We start from the raw sequence: 18,999 nt of genomic DNA on the forward strand, positions 1-18,999 counted from the left end.
TAAATAAGTTTTATTGTTATTTTTCTACTAACAAAAAGAAACTAAAAATCATCATTCATCAAAAGCATCAGAACTACTGGGTCAGCCCCCCATACTTTTTCTTTTTATGATAGTCCATAAACACATTTAAGTCTATGCATAGTCCTGTTTCTCTAGCCAGTAATAAAAGGAATTCCAAGTTTGATAGAAGTCTGTATCTTCTTTCTCCTTCAGAGACAAAGTCAATCTGTCCATTTCGTTACAGTCCAAGATCTTTTTTAAAATCAGTTCGTCGGTAGGTGGTTCTTCACTCCTCCAGTGTTGGGCAAATGCAATCCTCACCACAGTAGTTACATGTAGAATCAGATACATTGCTTGATTACCAACATCATCAGTGCTTTCTTTGCTCGAGAGCTAGCTTCATCAGTGGGTGGACAAAACAAAGTACAAGAGCAGCATGTATTTATTTAAAATAACTCTATATCACTTTATCCTCAATTATTTCAATAAGCTTGAAAATTAAAGCTGGTAAAATGAATTCTTATAATGCAACTGGCAGATAGAACTATGTGAGATTAGAGTCAGAGGTGCTGTTCACACCACACTACAGGCAGTCTCTGAGTTACGAATGTCTGAGTTACACGAACAGCCCATATTTATGAATCAACTGCCATAAAGATTATTAATTTTTTAAAAATTACTGTGGAAAATCATCATTACCACAGAGAGAGAGGAAGCAAAAGGGGAGAGAAGGAGGCCTCCAAAGCATCACCAAAGAGAGGGGCTTTTGAAGCATGACCTCCCTGCCCTGTCCATCCAAAGGGGAAAATCTCTCTGGCATTTCCTTGCTACAAAGAGGAAGCCCTGGTGAATTGGGGCAGCGGGTTAGAGATATTTGCAGCATTTCTACTTTCATGAGGGCTCAGCAGCCCTAGTTCCCACAAATGTAGAGGGCCAACTCTATGTGATCCAACGTACATATAAATTTGACTTAAAGACAGTTTCCATTTTCCCTGGAATGGAGCTCATTTGCAACCTGGGAACTGCCTTGCACTGTGTCCGGTTCCCTGCCAGATACCAGCCATTCTCTTTTCACAGCCGTTTAGACCTTCTGCCTGGACTTTCTATCAATTGGACTAACAACATGTTCTCTGTCTCCTCCACTGCCCCAGATGCATTATTCACTCTGACCTTTTATCTGTTGAACCTTTAGGTATTGATAAACGTGCTGTGGAATATAATGGCAGTCTCTCATAACTCACGATTGTTATTTCTCATGAACTGAGTACCCTTTGGTTTTGCCCACCAAAACCTTCTGCCTGGACTCTTTTGACTTTCAGGATTCTTGTTCAGTCCTGACATCCATGCAATTGGTCATTTCCAGTGCAAATTCTGTTGTTAAGAGCATAAGAAGAGTCCTGCTGGATCAAATCAAGGTCCTTTTAGACCAGAATTCTATTTGTGCTTTGACTGGAAAGCTGCTGACAGGATCCCAGTCAGCTTGGAAAAGTGCACTATAGAACAGGAAGTGTAAGAGATTGAGGGGCAGTTGCGAGAGATAACGCATGCCTAGTAGCCATTGATAGCTTCCTTGCAGTTCAAATGGGTAAGTCATGACATAGATCTGTCAGTGGCATTTGTGTGGGTGGGTGGGCGTTCTCTGTCTATGATGCTGTGAAGTTGAAAGGCCTCTCTCTCTTTCAGTATCACCCTTAATCCACATGATCTCTTAGCTACTGGGATAAGATAATAACATTTCTATGGAAATAACATGTACTGCACTTTGTAAGAGTGCCAGGTCTATGGCGTAGCAATTGATGTTAGAGTTACCCACAGAAATGCATGTGGCGTGGCTCATTGTCCCGCCTGTTTATATGCATGCTACTCTTCTGAAACATAACATGCTTTGGTCTCTGATCTGTTGATTCATAGCAATTCATAGACTGATGTGTGCTTCCCAGGATAATTAGGGAGTCTCTTTTGTTCTGAGGATGAACGTTCATGGAAAGTGTAGCTGGGTGTGCATTTTTGGTGTGCAGGAGTCAGTGGGTGCAGAATTCACAACAAATTCTCTGTGATGTGAACAGAGTGGATTTGATTTGAATCGCAATTAAAATCACTAGTCAGACTAGATTTAAATCATGGTTTTCTACGTAATTTGTATGTATGTCCACCTTACCCATAGGTAGAGGAACGTCATTAAAATATTCCCACACTAGGCCCCTTTTATGAGCTGTTGCCATTATAGGTTTTCTCTTCCAGGGACAGAATAATGTGATAAGCCTCAGGCTATACACAGAAAGATTCAAAGATATGTGGAGTATTCTGCTCAAAAGGTTTCACTTTCATTTTTACTTCTTGCTCCTTCCTCCTCACACTTAGCTTCTTGTGCGGTGATTTTGCATAAATCTCTGGAAGAGCATGGCATTGTGAATGGATTAATAAGACTCACTGCAAGAAATTTAAACATTGCACTGTAGCCTCATGCTACATAATTAAAAACTAATCCTTATTTCACGATGGTTAACCTTTGGACTATAATATATCTTAAATAGGAAACTAGATAGATTTTTCCTCAAAAAGCATGTTATTTTTAAAAATCCAATATAAATTTTAAAAATCCATTTTTAATTTTTTTTTTTAATCACTGATCTTTATTCACCTTGGATGTGAAAATGACTCAAAGGAATAAGCAAGAATGTGGCTAAAGCAGTTTGGCATTCCTTATCCAAATTATCCTGCATGGGCAAACTGTGCTGAATAAAACCCCCATCTGTTTCAGTGACCTAGTGTCCACCTTTACCAGTTCAAACTCTTCTGAAATACAGCAGAGGACAGTGGTTGTGTAGGAGAGGGGGTAGGTAGTCCCCTCCTCACGTTCCATTTTGTGTCATTCCTCTGAGCTACTGTTTTAGGAGGACCATAGGCGGACTTAGGGGTTAAGCACATGAATTACATCTCATACTTTGGGGGTGAAGCCCCTACTTTTCACTCCATAAACCAAGCACTGTGTACCAAACTTCTGGGGAAGGACATAGCAGACCTTGCAGGTGTATGAAGCTTTTGCCACATGGAATTTTATTTGGAAACTAAGTTAAGGATACTGCAGGCATCAAAAAGAAAGAACATAGGACAATACAAGATCACTAAGTAGGGTGGAAAGAAAACTTACTGATTACTATCCTCAGTGTTTCATGGGTGACTTTCTGGGATAATTACAGTAAAGCAGTATAAGGGCTGGCACAGTATTGGTGCAAAATAGAGCTTCCAGGTTGCTGACGGAGATGGGGCGTTATGCTCACATGACTCCAGTCCTCCGTCAGCTTCACTGGCTTCCCATTAAAGCCCGGGCCCAATTCAAGGTGTTGATTATGACCTATAAAGCCCTAAACGGCTTGGGTCCTGGCTACCTGAACGAGCGCTTACATCCGTATATGCCCGACCGCCCTTTGAGATCTGCGGGAGAGTCCCTTCTCCGGGAACCCTCCATGAAAGAAATTAGGAGAGTAAGTACTCGGAGGAGGGCTTTCTCTGCGGTGGCACCCAACCTATGGAATTCACTCCCCAAAGAGGTCCGCCTGGCTCCGTTGTTACTGGTTTTTCGGTGCCAGGTAAAGACCTTTTTATTTAAACATCATTTTAATTGTTAAAACATATGATCTGGCCAGGGCAACTTCTTCTTCCTTCTCTTTCTCCTCCTATATTTTTATTTACTTATTTTATACTGATAATTTTAATTTTATATTTGTAAATCAATGTATTTTTTGTATTTTTTTATTTAATGGTAATTTATTATGTACTATTGTATTTCAATGTATTTTATCATGTTGTAAGCCGCCCCGAGGTTTCGGCAAGGGGCGGCATAGAAATGTTATAATAATAATAATAATAATTGATATACTTTCAATGTATCATTTATATAGCTGGAACATGGACAGAAAATGTGTGTGCATGTGTGTGTGTAGGTGTGTATCTTTACTTCATGGGAATGACATTAGAGGCTTGTAGGAACTAAACAGGTTCCATAACATGTTTAATAGGATTCCTTGCTTGTTCTCTGTGCTAATTTTGAACATAATCATGATCTCTCAAATTAATTTTATAAATTCTTTGCTGTTTGGAAGGTTGCTTGGGAGACTTTCAATTTTGTGCAATATATGCTGCTGCTACTGCTATGTACAATTGGTGGGGAAGGTCCTAGGAAGGGTTGAGAAGATGAGGTTGGAATCTGGCCCTCTTGCACTTGCTGGACCTTTTTCCCATACTTGGCCCTGGCCAGGAAGCAAGCTGAGCCAAGATCAAGTCTGTGAATGCTCAGGAATACTAGTGTCTTGTTTGCATAAAGAATGCAGAGTACATTAAATCTTTGCACGATTTAATGTACACAAAAGTACACAAAACTCAAAATTCATGTGTGCTGGAGCAGAACTCTGCACAGAGTCAGCTGGCCTTATGGACTTACCTGGATTCACTTCCCACCAGAAGGCCATGCAAATTCATAGGTACAAGGTAGACTTAGAAAGCAGACTGGAGTCCAGGGAGCCAAACTGAGGAAATCTGATGGATTTTCACCTCCAAACTGAATTCCTCACACATCAGTAGTCCCAGGTTCTTGAGGTACTAAACAAGGAAGCATAGCTTTAGGATTACTGCCAAGAATCAGCAAGGTTTCAGAACTCCTGCTCTATTGGCCATTTCTTTGACAGGTGTCTGAATGAACCATTTGGTTCAACCACCCTTCCAGTGTTAACTATAGTTTGAGCATATTAGGTGAAGCCCTATAGAGTAATAGACCACCAGCTGAGAACTTCATAATGCACTTCCTTTATATTTGTATTGATCCAAAAGGCTGCAAAAGAGGACCAGAAATATCACCGAGCATCTTCATTAACTGATTAGTCTGAGACATGTCTGTAATGTGTTTAGTTGCCATCCGAAAGTGCCATATGGAGGGCAGTACAAATAGAGCATAGAGTAGTAGAGTTGGAGGGGGCCAAGAAGGACATCACATCCAACCCCCTGCTCTTGCAGGAGGCCAATTGGTATGGTAAAGGTACTGAAACCAAGGTATTAGAAGGTAAAAGTATTGACTGACTGCAAGGGACTGTGATTGATTCAGCTTGGTTCAAGACAACCTCAGGGCAGAGAGTCCTCTTTATCCAATACATCAAGTAACTGAAATACTTTTGCTACTAGCAAAGCAAAAAAGACTTTGTGATTGTTGTGTAGCACAGTCACATTTCCTGGATCAAAAATGTTTAAAAAACAACTTTATAATTTTTTTTCTTTAACCTGCTGCTCGTGTATACTTTGAGCTGTTCCATTCTGGTTCTCATGTACTTTGGTGCCTTTTCAATCTATTGTAGATGGATCTCTCCCATAACTTGTTTTACACAGCTGGTTGATTTAAATTCTATTTAAAAACAACATCACACGTTGTAGCATCTCCATGAAAATACAACTTTCCTTTTCTTTAATAAACCAGGCAACCCTTTTCTTATTCTCCAAAATCATTATTATTGATTGATTTTAAAAACCATGCTGAATTGGCTGTTAAAACTCAAAGGTTGTCTGGCTTAGTGCAGTTTCAAATCATGAGATGACCTCTTATTGGCTTTGGATCCCATTTGTGCAGCGGTCATCTTGGGTGTTCTACCCTTTAATTAGGCCAAGCAACCTAAACCGTCAAAGTATTCAGAAGTGGTTAGCCTGGTTTTCATCTCTCCAGCAACAACAAATACGTGAAATGCATTTGAACGTGGGCTGGGAAAGCACGAAGTTCTTCTGCCTGATTCTGTTGATAATGCTTTTGTTATAGCACTGACAGAGCTTCAGATGTTTGCCTCTGTGAATAGTAACATCTGTTTAGGATTTTTAAAAACACCTCTGTGGTTGCACACTGCAGCATTTGTCAAAGGAATGCTATAAGGTACCCATAACATTCTAACGGGATTTCCACATTATCTTACTGTACAAAAGACACTTACTATACTCCAGGACATTTAGTCTTTGGGAGCTGCTTGTGGAAGAATCAGTTTATTTTAAGTATCACTTGAACTGGTTTTTCAGGAAAATGTTGTTTCATAACCACAATACAAGAAGCAGCCAGTGCTCTGGGACTTCATCTCATTCTGAGAGGAGTTGTTTGCAATAACTTTTTTTCAGTATTTATTTTATAAGTGGCACAAAAATTACAAAGCATGTCTACAAGGACTGTTCTGTCTCTGGTCCACTGAGATCTGACATCTGCTTTCTGATGTTCCACTGACTCAAACATGCAATTTATTACAAGCAAGTAAATGGCTGAAGGGCTTGGTAATTTATAGGAGCATCCTTCACCTTAGAGACCTTGACCATGTGATGGTAGATAGGGGCTTAGTTCATTTTTTAAGAACAAACAGGTGTCTCCATGACACATCCCATTAATTAGCAGTCAAAGTAGAAGCTAAGAATGGAGTGACAGTATATTTAACCACATAGCCTTCTAAGCTCAGGACTGAAACTTCAAAGTATTTCAGACTGTCTTGTAGTTCTATATATGACAGTGGAAACTTCTTTTATTTACTCATTAGCAGAATTATTTGACTTTTTTATTGATCCAATATAATTCAAGCAATGAATTTTAAGCTATTTTGATCCAGTGAAACCTACATGATAAAATGTGTCAGTCTCATATTCTAATGAGTTCCAGATTTACATCCTCTCTCTTACATCTTACTTGCCCACCAAGGGCCCAATCCAGAGAGCTATACAGCAGTGGAGCTACATGTTTAATGCTCTGTCCAATGATCTTGGGTGTGCTTGCTCAGACAAGATGACTGGGATGGACAGTTTCGACAACAGTAATGACTTGTTTGGAGAAGTGGTGAGAAACAGGATTATATTGTGCCCGTGTCCACAGTTCATGACTTGGATTTTGGATTAGCATGCTCTCTCTCCCCACACCTACTTGTCATTCAGTTACTGGTTACTTCCCAATTTATGGCAAACCATCCATTTGCCCCGTGAACTGTGATTGCACTAGTTCTTGACCTGCTTTAGATCTTTATATCCTGGGTTAGAGGGCAATTGCAAAGCATAGTTTTCCATTTCAGATGCAATGGCTAACTATAGCTTGTGGCAAACCAAGGAGTAATTATTTTCTCCTCTTTTCCTGTGTATTGTAAAGCTTGAAAACTATTGTTTGGACAAGTTAATGTTTTTGTGTGACCTTCCAGTCAGTTTAACAGCTAGAATCTGAGGCATAGGAACACTTTTCTAAGTTAGACAAAACAAAATAGCACGATACAGTAGAAAAATATTTGATAAATTCTTTAATTCTTGTTTTCTATATAGGAAATACAATTTTGTATTGTTGGGATGGGAGAAACAGTTCTAAGGATAATTATTTCTGTTGAAGAGAAGGAAAACCTTTGTCACTATTGCCCATTATAGTGATTTGTGGAAAAAGCTTCTCCTGAGAAAAGAGAATGTATTATTAGGGAACTGCTTGTCTAAAAAGAGTTGCTGAATTCATGAGTCAGATAAATCTCTCTGCTCATTCTTAAAAAGGGGGATCCCAGCTTGCTCAAAAGGAGCACATGCCATGAACGGGCTGTGTATTTACTTGTATTTTCCTGACTCAGGAGGCCGCTGTTTTTCTTACAGTGAATACATTGGGAATGAATTATTATTTTTTGTCTGATGTAATAAGAAGTTGGTAGAAATGAAACCTTCAGGCTAATCCTATGATCAGTATGTGTGAAATGAGATATGGGCTAAAGGCCACACTATACATGATGCAACAGATCTATGCCTGGATATCTCAACATCTTTTTTTTTTTTTTTCTTCAAAAGAAGCAATGTAGTTTGGGCTCATGGTGTGGGAAGAGCAGAGTTTAATCCTGCATTTATTCACTGGTGCAAATTTCCCCCTTTGCCAGAAGTCCTGGAGTAAGTGTAAATGTTCTGTTTGCCCGACCATATTAAGGGAGGGAGATCTGAAGGGAGGAAGATTGTCATGGAGAAATCAACACAGGAGGTACGGATTTACCTTCTCCCTACACCACAGCTCCAGTATAAATTGGAAGCCCTGTGGCTTCTTTTGGAAAAAGAAAGATGCGGCCAGAACCCATCACTAAGACTTCCCATGTCATGTGTTAATGCAGCCATATGTTTAGGAGTTACTATATTTTCTCCTGAACATGGTATTATGCCTTTAACAGGTATATTATAAACAGAACAGGCATAGACCCTCCAATAACTTCATCTCTGCACTGGCAAATAGATGTTTATGTTTCATATATCAAGAGCCAGTGTGGTGCAGTACTCTTAAGCACAGGACTCAGACGATCTGTGTTCTATTCTCCACTCAGCCATGGAGCCAGCTGGATGACTAGGCCAGCCACAGATTCTCAGCCCAACCTCCCTCCCAGGGTTGCTGTTGTGGGGATAAGGCTGAGTGGAGCAGGAGTAGAATGATGCAAACCATTTGGAGTTCTTTTAAAGAAAAAGGATATACATCTAGTAATTCATAAATATATGTCTGCATGCATACAATGGTTGCAGAGCCTCTCATGAACAGTGTAACATAAAATGTGGCAGTCTTGATTGAATGTATTCTGCAATCTGTGCATGAAAATGATTGTAAAACTGGTTTGCTAAATTGGAACCCTGAGATTCTCCATTTAGAATTTCAATTTTCTGTTTAACTGGAAGATGAAAACACAGATGTCATTTCTGGCTGTGGCAGGTGGCGAGGTAGGTAGTAAAACAGTCAGTGAAAGTATGGACAGGAGATGCCACAGGAGGGAATACAGTGGGATATTTATGTTCATCAGTTGTGATCTAGTGACACTACTTCAGATTGCCAGGTCATTTAACTGGATTACTCTTGTCTCTCTTACAAGAGTTTTTGGTGGGACATCTGGTAAAATGCTTAGGTGCAACAACAACAAAAAATGTCAGAGACATGCAATCCATCAATGACTTCAGTGCACTCCAGAGCTTAAGCCACACTGACCTTACCAGGACCTCAACAAAAAGGAAATTAAGTCATTACTTTGAATTTGGCTCTTTATTTTCTTACTCTCGAGCAGTCCCACTCCAGAGTAGGATGCAACAGATCTGTAGGCTGCACATCTCTCAATTCCACTTTCCTAATCTTAAATTCTTTTCTTCCCATGCCTGCATTAACTTACAATATTAAAAAAGTCTATATGACAATTCACATGTATAATGTGTACTTTTCCTATACATGTTTGTATGGAATCTGGCCCAAATGCACTTTTTTTGCAGTTTCTCCTCATGAAGTTTCTTCTTAACCCTTGTATAGTACTGGCAAGACACATTTTTGTGTGCATTTCCCTCTATTAACATGCCTTTTTGTACACACATTTTGAAAAATTTGCACTACAAAATTGGAAGTACAAATAATGAAGTATAACTGTAGTTTGGTGAACAAAACATGTTTTCCTTCCATCTTTAATTCACAGTGAAGAATTCAACTTCTTGTGCTTTTTAGGAACTGTTCCATTACCTTTTACTTATGCAGAGCTGTAAGTAACAGAATCCAGAGCTTCTCAGGATAAATAACCTTTATTTTGAACTTTGCACAGATGAGTGCTGCCAAAGCAGACGGAAGCTTTTAGAAATTTTGATAAGTTTATACAACCAGGTCTTTGGGTGGTAATTATTATTACAGCAGCTCACCCTTTCTGTGTGAGATGCAGTCCACATGCAAGGCGGGCTGCTTGCTCTCTGGCATATCACGGTTTCTTTAATAATGGAAACAGTTCAGTGATGTATACATTGGCTTGCCGACAGCCCAATCCTATGCATATGTGCTCAGATGTGAGCATTATTACACTCGTGGGACACATTCTCAAGTAAGTGCACATCATGCTCCAGGGTTAGGTTGCAATCTATAACCAATCAACTGGGAGTAAACACTATTGGCCTAGACATGAACAGAATTGTTTTGCCAAGGATTTTGCATCCATACAGTAGTACAAAGAAGTTCACTGCCACTTTTTCAACTGAAGTTATTTCACAAATCCGGGATGCTTACCCTTCTAAACAACTATGCAGGTTCCCTTTTATCATAAAGATTGAGATATAAAGCAGAGAGTCATATCGGAGAAGGATTTCACAGGATGTACTTGAACCAAAGGGTCCAGCATGCATTTATCAGAATGCATTTTGTAAAGCGGTTTCAAAATGGGTATATAACCAGCCTGGATGATCTTGTTTTACTAATGTGGTCTGAACAGATTTTAGATCAAGTAGTAGAACTCCCTTCTCATTCCATAGGGCTTAACATCCAAATATTGATGTTTAACCAGACTGTGAAATTATGGGCCAATTAGTACAGTGCTGAATCGCGCTCTGCTCTGTGCACCCTCAGCCCCATTTGCAATGGCCTTTATCACGCACTTGTCTTCATTGTCACATGGGAAGAACCTCGCAAACTGGAGTATCCAGTAAGGAGGACAAAATGTGGTGCTGCAGATGTGTCTGCATGATCCTACTCTATGCAGAAGAGAATCATGGTGACCATGCAATGCACAAACTGGATAAAGATACTGGTCCAAGTATTTATTCCATGAATATAGAAGATTGCAGCAAACTCTCCAAAATCTGAGTAAGAAAACATTTGCCACAAATATTTAGGGCTCCTGTATTACAGTCATGTAAAACAACAACAACAACAACTTTGGTTTTTTTTTTTTTTTTTGAAGGGGCAGTCTGTCTGCATTGTTTATTTTTTATTTTAGAGTTAACTTTTGCATTAAGGCAGCATTTCATTTGCATGTTTCCCAATCATAACTAATACATTCATTTCTATATATAAGGTTGAAATATTCACTTCAATTTGGTCATGAACCATAATAAACAGATTTGCTTCAATTTGATATATTCATTTAAGCAACATAAAGCCACCTGGATTGTCTTTTCCTATTTGGCTGTCATTGGCTCATCACTTGATAGTAAACATCTTGGAGGTCTGGGATAGTAACCAGCAGTTATTGAGCTATTGGAGGAAAATCTGTTGAATCTATAATCCAGAGGTAAATCTGAAAGAAACAAACATACCATACGTTGATCGGATATGCAACTCACATTACATCTTAACAACCCCAGTAAGCTAGGAAGAGCAGCATTTTGCTTTGTTAAGCTCTTTATCTCTGTGCTTACCACTGTAAGAATTCAATCAGACCGCATGATTACATATTTGGTGTATAGGATTTATGCTTAAGTATGAGGCCTATACTTTGGCTTATCCCACTGGGGATGTCAGATGTTGATTAAATAGAACAAAAGTGCCTCCAACTTACTTGCAATTTGGATTATTGAGAAGCAAATTACAAATGTATTCCGTAAGGCGTGAGGCCATGACACAAGTCACTACTTAGCTATAATATAGGCTATGCATGCCAGTGTATTAAAGCAAATAAACTATTTTTTATTTTTCCCATTCTACTCTGAATTCACCATTTTGTGTGAATAGGATCAAGCACAGTGTTTTCTATCATCATGCTACAGCCACATTCTTGCACTCTTTTTCTTACAACAATGCAAAATAGCCTTGGTATCAAAAAGAAATTTGAGCTGCACAAGACTGTTGCTTTTTCTGTGACATGAACATGGGTACCCTTCTGGAAATGGAACGATGTGGGCAAAAAAGCAAAGCTATTTCATTACATGATTCTACTGATACTAAAGAAAACTTCCTTAAACACTTTTCAATGTGTTATTGATTCTCATAGTGTATGAGTGGCTAGGGAGCATCTACTGCTAAGTAAGCCAGGGACAGATTCCAGATGCAAAGTGCTCTGTGACTATATGCCCAGAGGCTTCAGATCCTGCATTGAATTCTCTTTCAGATAATGAACATTAAAGAAAATAAGCCTGAACTTGTTTTCTTGCAGAAATAGCTACAGATCACAACCAACTGCAAAATAAAGGAATGTAGTATCCACTTTTTGATTCCAAGCCAACAGCTACTAAGTTCACAGGAATACAAAAGCTTTGCTCAATGCCAGGCACTGATCACTTCTTCTCCCTGTAATATTTAATAATATCTCCAATATTCTTATTGGAGAGATCCATATCTAATTCCCCTCCTGTCTCTGTTAGTTAGCAGGCACTATATTTAGAGCGATTTACATCAGGGTAGCCCACCCATGGTCAGCTGGCCTTTTCTCCTGGGGTTCCTGCTACTCAACACTTTTCCCTGGCACTGCTACTAGCACACAAAGGGGCGGCGTGGGGGGTAGGAAGAAGGCGCTCCACTCCCTCCCCAGTCCTCTTCCTAAGGTTGACTTTTTAGCCATGGATGCCAGCAGGTTGCTGGGATATGCATGTAAACAGGCAAGGACTCCCAGCACAATCCTACCTGTGACCCTTGAAGCCAAATCGGTTGCTACCCCATGAACTACACAGACCCACTATATGCAAACATTTATTGCTGTCAGATGCTTAGCTGCTTAACTGATTAGTGTCATTAAATGTTATCATTAAGTTGTAAATATGGCTTGCCGTGCTTTTGCTATGCTTTTCTATGATGGTGACTTCTGGGTTTCAGACTAAATGGCTTGCTGGTTCAGGTTATTTGGCTTGCACTTTCTACCTGCCACCAAGAACAAGAGAGAGCCAGTGTTAAGAGCATGGGACTGGGACTCAGGCGACCTGGGTTCTAGTCCAACCTCAGGCATGGATCTAACTGGATGGCTTTGGACTAGTCACAGATTTTCAGCCCAATCTACCTCCCGAGGTTGCTGTTGTGGGGACAAGACAGAGTGGGAAGAGAATGATGTAAGCCACTTTGAGTTCTTTGAAAAATAAGATATAAATAAGAACAAGGCCACCATGGGCCTTTGCTTTTGGGTTCTTCTGAAAGAAGAACTGATCATGTCCTATATCTCCCGCTTCTGGTCATAATAAAATGGCACTAATAAGAGATGCGTCGGCATGAGCTTGAGTGGACTTAGGGGGATGGTGGAGGACAGGAAGGCCTGGAGGAATGTTGTCCATGGGGTCGTGGTGGGTTGGGCACGACTTCGTGACTATCATCATCAACAACAACAAGAGATGCAGAAGCCCAGTCGAACGAGAAAAGCATTGTTACTCAAGCTGCGTAAATTTGCCTATTTCTGTCCAGTCATTTTTTTTGTTCCATCGACAGGTTACATTTATATCTGTGTTATCCTTCAATGGACTGAGGATTACTGGTCCTACACTGCCACTGATGCCGTAATACATAGGATATATTAGACCAACGGTGGGAAAAAAATATGCATGCCTTCAAAGAGATGCCTATGCACAACCACATAGTTTGGGATTCTATTGAGCCATTGATCCATCCATCCATTTATGTCATGTTTGTGCAAATGCACTTTCCCAGCAAAGGACCAAGGTGAAACTATTTAAAATGCTGCCCTTGTTGAAGTACAATCTTGGTGCTTTGCTTTTTTGTCTTAACACAGTCGGAATACACCACACACATTCTACACTGCACATATGAGATAAGTACAAAGCAGCAGTAGTAGGAAGCTCTGTGAGAGAGATCACCAGTGCTTTTTTTGTCATAGAATGCACCGGAACAGAGTTCCAGGACCTTTTTTTGACAGATTTTCGACAGTAACTTTTGAAAATTTGATGTTTGGTCCACGTGGATTTGAATCTCTCTGTTGAGTGTAGCAGGTTATTTTATTTATTTTTATTTAGGGAACTTCTATGCCGCCCCATTTGCCGAAGCCTCAGGGCGGCTCACAATCATAAATAAATTACATAATATAAAACATTATAATTTAACAGTATAAATTAAGTTGCCCTGGCCAAAGAATAAAATAAACAAATAATATTAGCAATTACAATAACGTTTGAATAAAAAGGTCTTCACCTGGCGCCGAAAAATAATGGCGCCAGGCAGACCTCTCTGGGGAGCAGATTCCATAGATTGGGCGCCTCCGCAGAGAAAGCCCTCCTCTGAGTACCTACCCTCCTAATTTCCTTCACAGAGGGTTCCCGGAGAAGGGCTCTCCCGCTGATCTCAAGGGGCGGGAGGGCACGTATGGACGCAAGCGCTCCTTCAGGTAACCAGGACCCAAGCCGTTAAGGGCTTTATAGGTCATAACCAACACCTTGAATTGGACCCAGACTTCCATGGGAAACCAGTGAAGCTGATGGAAAACTGGAGTCATGTGAACATAATGCCCAGTCTCCGTCAGCAGCCTGGCAGCTCTATTTTGAACCAATTGAAGTATCCAGACTGTCTTCAAGGGCAGCCCCATGTAGAGCGCATTACAGAAGTCAAGTCGGGAAGTCACCAACGCGTGTGTCACTGTTGCCAGGCAGTCGTTCTCCAGGTAGGGGAGCAGCTGATGGATCAGCCAAAGCTGAAAGTGCTCCTCGCCACTGCTGTCACCTGAGCTTCCAGTGAAAGCTCTGGGTCGAGGAGTACTCCCAAGCTGTGGACCTTGTCCCTAAGAGGGAGTGCAACCCCATTCAGGACTAGGTTCAATTCACCTTCCCCGAAGCCCGATCTGCCAACCAACAGGACCTCCGTCTTGTCTGGATTGAGCTTCAGTTTATTGGCCCTCATCCAGCCCATTACCTCGGCCAGGCACTGGTTCAGCACAGCCACTGCCTCACCTGGATTGGTGAAGAATGAGCGGTAGAGCTGGGTATCATCAGCGTACTGATGATTCCGCAGCCCACACCTCCTAATGACCTCTCCCAGCAGTTTCATGTAGACGTTAAACAGCAAAGGGGACAAAATGGATCCCTGAGGTACTCCATGGCATAGCTGCCATGGCACAGAGCCGTAGTCCCCCAGCACCACCTTCTGGAATCGGTCATTGAGATAGGAGTGGAACCACTGCAAAGCAGTGCCTCCGAACCCCAATCCCGCTAGCCTATCCAGAAGAATACCATGGTCGATGGTATCGAAAGCCGCTGAGAGGTCCAGAAGAACCAACACGGACGCACTCCCCCTGTCTCTCTCCCTGCACAGGTCATCATACAGGGCGACCAAGGCAGATTCAGTACTGTACCCGGGTCTGAAGCCGGACTGAAATGGGTCTAGATAATCAGTTTCATCCAAGAGTGCTTGGAGTTGTCTCGCCACCACCTGCTCCGACACCTTGCCCAGAAACGGGATGTTGGCCACTGGTCTATAATTAGTGGCCATCTCTGGATCCAGTGACGCTTTCTTCAGGACCGGTCAGACTACCGCCTCCTTTAAAGGGGCAGGTACCCGACCCTCCCTCAGAGAAGCGTTAACCACTTCCAAGTTCCAGGTCCCAATCCCGCGCTTGGCGTTGTTAATTAACCAAGATGGGCAAGGGTCCAATAGGCAAGTGGTGGGATGTACTCATCCAAGCACCTTGTCCACATCATTAGGCCGCAGTAACTGAAATTCATCCATTAATTTTGGACCAGACGGTGACATTGGTATCTCCCCAGAAGCTTCTGAATCACTAGTAGAGTCTAGCTCGTGATGACTCTGAGCGATTTTCTCCCTGAAATGCTTGGCAAAGTCGTCACAGCGGGCCTTTGAGGGTGGAACCAGATCTTTCTTAGGGCCAGGACGGACCAGCCCTTGTACCACCCGAAAAAGCTCTGTTGGACAGCATTTTGAGGAGGCAATGAAAACGGAGAATTTCTTTTTTGCCGCCCTCACCGCCACAGCATAGGCCCGATAATGGGCTTTTAAGTGTGTTCAGTCAAATTCATCCTGTGATCTCCTCCACCTACGCTCTAGCCATCCCCCGGCCTGCTTCATCACCCTCAATTCAGATGTATACCAAGGGAAAGAGTGGGCTCTGCCTGGTGGGAAAGGACGCTTAGGAGCGATTGTGTCAACAGCCCTGGTCATCTCCCCGTTCCATAGTTCGACCAGAGCCTCGACAGAAGCACCAGTCTTGTCAGCATGAAACTCCCCCAGGGCCTTCAGGAATTCGTCCGGATCCATCCAGCTCCAGGGGCAGACCCACACAATCAGGTCCGCACCCTTACAGAGGGAGAGGCCGCTCTCAAGCACAAACCTCACGAGGAAGTGATCTGACCATGACAGGGGTGTCAGACATAAATTCCTCACCCTCAGACCACCCTCTTCCTGCCCCGTCGAGAAAACCAGGTCCGGAGTGTGTCCACGTTCATGGGTCGGGCCTGTGACATGTTGAGACAGCCCCATGGCCATCATGGAGGCCATGAAGTCCTGAGCCGCCGCGGTCAGACCAGTCTCAGCATGGAGATTGAAGTCCCCCAAGACCAACATCCTGGGGGTCCTCAACACCAGGTCCGAGACGATCTCCGTCAGCTCAGGCAGGGAGACTGTTGGGCAGAAGGGTGCACGGTACACCAACAGAATCCCCAATCTGTCTTGGTCGCCCAGCACCAAGTAGAGGCACTCCAGCCCCGGCCTCAAAGGGACTGGAAGCTCCATGAGGGAGATGGAGGTTTGGTAAACGAAAGTGACCCCCCCTCCCCTCCCCTCCAGGCGTGGATGGTGCTGAACCAGATACCCAAGCAGGCACATTTGTGAGAGGGTGACATCCCCACCCTCTCCTGCCCAGGTCTCTGTTATGCAAGCCAAGTTGGCCCCCTCATCCACAATCAAGTCATGGATGAGGGAAGATTTATTGTGGGCCGACCTGGCATTAAGCAGCTGCACCGTCAGACCTGAGGGGCGGTTGACAAGACTACTTGGAACCCTCTGGCTGGGGGTAGAACCAGAAGGAGGGACAGGTGTCAGCCATCTGTCCCTCCTTCTACGCGGACACGTTAAACCCCCACCGCTGTAATGTTCATTGCCTGTGACCACCCCAATGGCGGCGCCCACTCGCTCCCCAGGTAACTCAACTGTCGACATGGCCAGGGACGACTCCATAAAAACAAAATACAATAAAACTTTAAAACAGTATAAAACTCCCTGTCTAGCCCCCCGATATAAATTCCATCCACCGACCTAGCCCCCCGCCAGCCCAGCCCCGCACAGCCACAAACGGAGGTGACCGCCCTTTGGACATCACCCTTCAGCTGCCGGCCCCAGGCCACATCCGGTGGGTTAAGCCGGCGCCCGCCCGCACACCCCACCCCCCAATCCGGTGTTGCTCTCACCGACGCCGGTGGGGGGGGAGCAGAGAGGGGCATGGAATCCCGCCAGGAGGCAGGATGGCGGTGCCCTCCTCTGCAACGTCGGTGGTGGCCCTGGCATGGCCCTGGCGTCCTCCGTCCCCGGGGTGGCCCAGCGGTGGCCGCGGGAGCGGCATCAGCTGGCCTCCGGCTCGGCAGCGCACCTCAGGTCTGGCATGGCGACAGCGGCAGCAGTGCGGCGCAGCGCAGCAGGTGTTCCAGGGAGGTTGGCGGCAAAATCATTAAAATGGTGCATGCAGGCTGCTTGTGTGTTGAATCCGATGCACGCGTACTTCACACTGGTTGTGATGGCGCTGCTCGGCTTGTGATTGGTCGTGTGGTCACGCGCTGAGTGCTTACTGAGGGCGGCGACCATTATGTTTCATTGCACAACTGACGTGTGTGGGTTTGTGTACAGTGATTGTCTACGTGCGAAAGGTAAATAATTGCATGAGTTCCGGCACCTTTTGTCTTACAAAAAAATGCACTAGAGATCACTATGTGGGTTATGGAGATATAAGAGAGAGATGCTTGGCAAGGTTGTGAAATACACCAGTTCCTTTTTAAACAGTAATAAAAACAAAGACTTGCTTGAAGAGGACCTGGAAAAAAGTCGCCAAGAATGGACGTGGGAGGCACGGCTAGGAGCGCAAGGAGCGCAGGCTAATCCTGCTAAGAGCAGGCAGACTGCATGAAAAGGGACACAAGGCAACACACAGCCATGGGCACTTTTGCTCTGCATTCCTCCCAAAAGGACAACTGCCACCAGCCCCAACCTGCAGCACCAGAGTGGCAGGACAAAATATCTGGAAGGCAAAAGGTTGGGCAAGGCTGACATAATCAAAGAAAGGTTACCAAACCCCATTTTGCCCGGTCATTTATTTCATTAGCATTTAAATAAGTCTTAAAGCTTTTGATGTGCATTTTTCACTTGAGAAAAAAGCCACATCTTTCTAAGCCTATCTTCCCTTTCTATCTCGCATCCTCTTTAATTCATCTTTTTCTCTTTTTAGTATCAAGGGCATGCTGCCAGGGATCATCACTTCCCGCCCAGCATGGGGAAGGAACGCTCTATTCTTGCTATTCTTGCTGACTTTGGTGTTTCCAAAGTTTCGTTATGACATGGGAGACATCTGATCGCCAATTTGCAAGATCCAACATGGGAAGCTCACTGCTCAAAAACTAAGCCAAAACAAAAACCCCTGAGATGAGACCAACATGTTTCTGATCTCCCTTTTAATCATAATGAGCACCAGGCTGCATGCCTGAACTCACACACAGTCACATAATCGAAATGCCACAGTTAAGGATCTTTTGTTCAGGAATGGGAAGGAGACACGATTCACACATTCACTGTGTGAAGATACGTGTTTTGTACATAGCAAAACATGACCCAATACTGTTAGGGTTGGATTCACTAATTAGGAAGGTATGTCCTGCATACAGATATTGAATATTTTACTTATTTAATTTAATAAGCCACTCTTCAGCCATGGCTTTCAGACCACCTTACAAATATATTAAATTTGTAATGATGTTACATGATGTGTATGTATGATGTTATATGGCAGTATCTATTTGCAACAACAGGATGCTAAAGTCCATTATAAAGGGCCTGTGCTGGAACAATTGTTGCTCCTAAATGCAGAATACAAATAATTAAATGAAACAAACAACAGCATTTAAACGAATTTGAGAAGTTGTTGCCTGGTACATGTGCGCGCGCGCGCGCGCACACACACACACACACGTGTGTGTGTGTGCTGGGTAAAGGAGCTCACGGACAAGGTGCTCCCCCTGTCCTGTTGTTCTGCCACTTATCAATGGTACAGCTTTTGCCCCGGAATTCCTGCTATTTTTCTGGTGAAAAGAAAATCAGGCACAGTTTTAGTTTAGAACTGA

The 18,999-nt window shown here is 43.0% G+C and overlaps 1 protein-coding gene across 5 annotated transcripts in view; it reads right to left on the reverse strand.

Annotated features, from left to right (window-relative positions):
• Positions 1-356: 356 nt before the first annotated feature.
• Positions 357-18,999, reverse strand: part of NT5DC1 (5'-nucleotidase domain containing 1) — a 140,448-nt gene continuing 121,805 nt past the window's right edge. For 3 of the 5 annotated variants that reach the window (XM_044426147.1, XM_044426129.1, XM_044426148.1), the window contains exon 12: positions 9,020-11,033. In XM_044426147.1, coding sequence (XP_044282082.1) covers positions 10,915-11,033 — 119 coding nt within the window. In that variant the 3' untranslated portion in view covers positions 9,020-10,914. Of the gene's footprint in view, positions 394-4,299; positions 4,600-9,019; positions 11,034-18,999 lie in introns of those variants that run through there. The other 2 variants (XR_006414308.1, XM_044426138.1) reach the window with 2 other exon arrangements.

Source organism: Varanus komodoensis, unplaced genomic scaffold, assembly GCF_004798865.1.
Source record: "Varanus komodoensis strain SLA01 unplaced genomic scaffold, ASM479886v1 scaffold1, whole genome shotgun sequence".
Taxonomy (NCBI): Eukaryota; Metazoa; Chordata; class Lepidosauria; order Squamata; family Varanidae; genus Varanus; species Varanus komodoensis.